The sequence below is a fragment of the Olea europaea genome, chromosome 5 (genome assembly GCF_002742605.1).
Source record: "Olea europaea var. sylvestris chromosome 5, O_europaea_v1, whole genome shotgun sequence".
NCBI lineage: Eukaryota > Viridiplantae > Streptophyta > Magnoliopsida > Lamiales > Oleaceae > Olea > Olea europaea.
In genome coordinates, this window is record NC_036241.1 from 35170 (window position 1) to 38461 (window position 3292).

Genomic DNA, 3292 nt, shown 5'->3' on the forward strand with positions numbered 1-3292 from the left:
AAGGGAAGATATATACAATGCACGGCATTGCTTCTCTGTCCTCTTGCATTTTCTTGAAAAAAAAAAAATACTACTATTTTTTTCTCTGGAAATTTCTATCAAGCAGGTATTTATAATTTCAACTCTATACATTTTTTTTTTCTTGTTTCAATTAAATAGAAATTGTTTGTCTTTATTTTTATTATCTTTGATTGGACCTGAATGCTGATTATGTCTCAAAATTTTAGTGATCTTGATTTTGCATCTAATTTGCCTTAATAATGGAGATTGATATTTGAAATAAATTGCTTTTTAAGGTTCTCGAAATGTGGGGCCATTGTTTTATGTGAAACAATTAGTTAGATTATTCGATTTCTTGATTTCTTGAAATCTAATTAGTATTTCCTTGGGAAATGTTTTCTCTGGTTCTGCGGGTTCTTCGCAAAGCTAACATAATTGAGGATTTTTCATGTTGAAAACTAAATTTAAATAAATATACATCGTATTAGTATTTTAGATAAAGTGGTTCAATATTAGGGAAAACTCATTCATGAAAATTGTGAACATTTTAGTCTTTGATAACGAAATGAATTCGGCTGCATGTGAGGAACTTATTAAAGATAAAATTTACATAAATATACATGTCCTTCTCTGACAGTTTTCGCTTTCAGATGATGTGTTTATACATTTTGATATCATTTATATTGTCGAGTACGTCAAAAGGTATAATAACAGCAAAAAACTGAACTTTACTTCAAATAAAAATGGAACTGATTGCTAAAGTACAATACATTCTATTATTGCGGGGGTAGTATTCATTCTGTCATAAGAATCCTTTAGGACATTTTGGGCAGCCACAAGGTTCAAGTGATTCCTGTGAAAACTAAGAGATTTTTTTATTGTAAATACTTATTGGTTACATTGTCAGTGCATATACCTGAAAATGGGGTTTCCTTCATCTAATTCGAAATTTAAACTTAAAATCCTATTATTCGGCTTGTCTTTTGTAATTCTAATTGAGATGGCAAAAGAAGAACATTGACAACCATCTTGTCTAAAAGTTTTAGTTTCGTAGAAGGGATAAATTAATATATTATGAATTATCTTCAACACGTCGATTTTGTACTCTCATTTGATACCTAATACAGCAAATCTTGGTTCTCGTTTTTCTTGAGTAGGAATTGGAAGAGGGGGTGCATATCAAGTATTGTGATTATGTCTTCTTAAGACCGTTCTATTTATCTTGTGTATCAATATTTTTGTTAGGACTTTATTTTCCAATATTTTGATAATTATTTTGAATTGTCATGATGTTCAATGATATTCATCAATGCTAATTTCAATATTTATCTAAGACGTAGTAGACATGCACAATTCTTATCACTGAGCAATGACGGGACTTGAATTTAGTTCTTTTGTCTACTTTAATACATCAACCTTATCTCCAAAGTTTAAGTTGTTAAAAATGAGATATTGATTATTTAAATAAACTTCAACAACTTATACACTCTCCCAAGAAATTAGTGGTACTTCTGACTTATTTTGTTGGAAAATATCGCGTATATCCTTTTCCATTCATATAATTTTCTATTTTATTTTCTCTTTTACGATAGTTTGAATTTGTTTTTATCTGATAGTTATTGCATCTCATTGTCATTTCCTTTTGTTTCATAAAGATAGTTGAAATGGATTCAATGAGAGGACAAGGAGGTATTCAGATGCTATTGAGTGCAGAGCAGGAGGCTCAACAAATTGTCACTGCTGCTAAAAATCGTACGAGCTCACAAGAATTATATGTTTTTTTGTCGATCAAATCATTTATTTTTCCTTTCGGCATATGCTTAATCATACATTTCCATTTAGCTTTGTCTACCTTTTTGTTAGTTCTCTGAAAACTAGGAATTGTCCCTCTATTTGTTTCCTTATCAGTTTCACATACTGATAGTGGAGTCTTTTCCCTTCAGTGAAAACGACGAGATTGAGGCAAGCTAAGGAAGAAGCTGAGATGGAAGTGGCAAACTACCGTTCCCATTTGGAAGCCGAGTACCAAAAAAGTATTTCTGAGGTGGTTGCAGTAGACTTTGAGCATGTTTATTTAAGCTTAAAAAGAAGTCAAAAAAAGTAACTTATTTTAAAAATAGCTCTCATCTTAATGTTTAGCATTTTTTCAATTTTGAAATCAAAATCTTTATTTTTCAACTTATACCTTATAAGTTAGCTCAGCCAAACATCCTCTCAGCAATGTCATCATCGTTAATTGTTCAATCTTTGCAGTCAAGTGGAAGCTCGGACTCAACAGTGAAAAGGCTAGACAAAGAAACTGAAGAGAAGATTCAAAGCCTGAAGGGAACAGCGTCAAAAGTATCTCCAGAGATTGTCAAAATGCTCATCAAGCATATTACAACTGTGAGAACATGATGCGTGAAGGTTCGAGAATTCATTGCATTTTTGCTAATCTTACTTATAAATATTTATATTTCTAAGAGTTGATTGAACCATAGGCGACGAATATAGCAAAAGTGTTCAAAAGAGCATATTTGGTAAGGTACATTGGACGGTATTTGATAACAGCAAAAAAAAAAAAAAAAAAAGTAAAAGTTTTGTTCATAGTAGCATCTAAATATAATCTTCATCATTGCTTACATGTTTTTGATCCCAGGGTATTCACGAATTACAGAGGTAGAGACATCAGAGCAATAAAAACTTGAGACTAATATGTCAATTAACGACTTTCTTGAAGTTGGAGGATTGCAAGCTGCTGAACAAATCATTTTTTGATTCATCTATAGATTATCGGTTTTTCTTTTCTGTCATTTTCATTTCTGGTACAACAGCAGATCTCCAAGTAATAAATTTAAGCAATGGAATCATATGAGAGCTTTGCTTGTTTATGAATTAGAAGAAGACCATATTTTACTGAATTCGATTATTCAAGTTTCATAAAATGTAAAGAAATACGTTCCTCCCACCAAATATAATACAATTCGATTCTTCATTGTTCCTAGGCTCTCATTCATATTAGAATGTTGTGTGGTAGATGGAGATCTAATTTAGCATCTACACGGAGGTATTCCAAATCAATTATCATGTTAAATAAATAATAATAATAATGGACGCTCGTTGAGTGATTTAACTGAAATAAAAGAAAGATTATGTTGAAACAAAATAAAGCTTCTTTGCAAGTCAAGTGATATAATATTTTTATCTCTTGAGAAAAATGTCAATACTATCTTCTCTTTTTTTATCTGTTCACTTTTTGCTAAACTTTTGATTAAAAAAAAAGAATAATTATTTGAAAACCTTCAACTTGAAG

The 3292-nt window shown here is 30.7% G+C and overlaps 1 protein-coding gene across 2 annotated transcripts; it reads left to right on the forward strand.

Moving 5' to 3' along the window:
• Positions 1–2849, forward strand: LOC111394906 (V-type proton ATPase subunit G-like). 2 transcript variants are annotated; one of them, XM_023020955.1, is made up of 5 exons: positions 1–106; positions 1656–1752; positions 1944–2044; positions 2254–2385; positions 2639–2849. In XM_023020955.1, exons 2-5 carry the CDS (start codon positions 1665–1667, stop codon positions 2660–2662), a joined length of 345 nt encoding a protein of 114 aa, XP_022876723.1. In that variant the 5' UTR covers positions 1–106; positions 1656–1664; the 3' UTR covers positions 2663–2849. The 2 variants fall into 2 exon arrangements, with proteins under 2 accessions (XP_022876723.1, XP_022876724.1); XM_023020956.1 differs by having other exon boundaries at positions 2–106; positions 2254–2406.
• Positions 2850–3292: the final 443 nt, after the last annotated feature.

What these genes read in the sequence shown, in the direction of transcription:
- LOC111394906 (XM_023020955.1), top strand. Translation starts at nt 1,665, where the DNA reads ATGGATTCAATGAGAGGACAAGGAGGTATTCAGATGCTATTGAGTGCA. An exon ending in ACCAAAAAAGTATTTCTGAG is followed by an intron (nt 2,045 to 2,253) that starts GTGGTTGCAGTA and finishes CAATCTTTGCAG; the next exon opens with TCAAGTGGAAGCTCGGACTC. An exon ending in TCATCAAGCATATTACAACT is followed by an intron (nt 2,386 to 2,638) that starts GTGAGAACATGA and finishes TTTTGATCCCAG; the next exon opens with GGTATTCACGAATTACAGAG.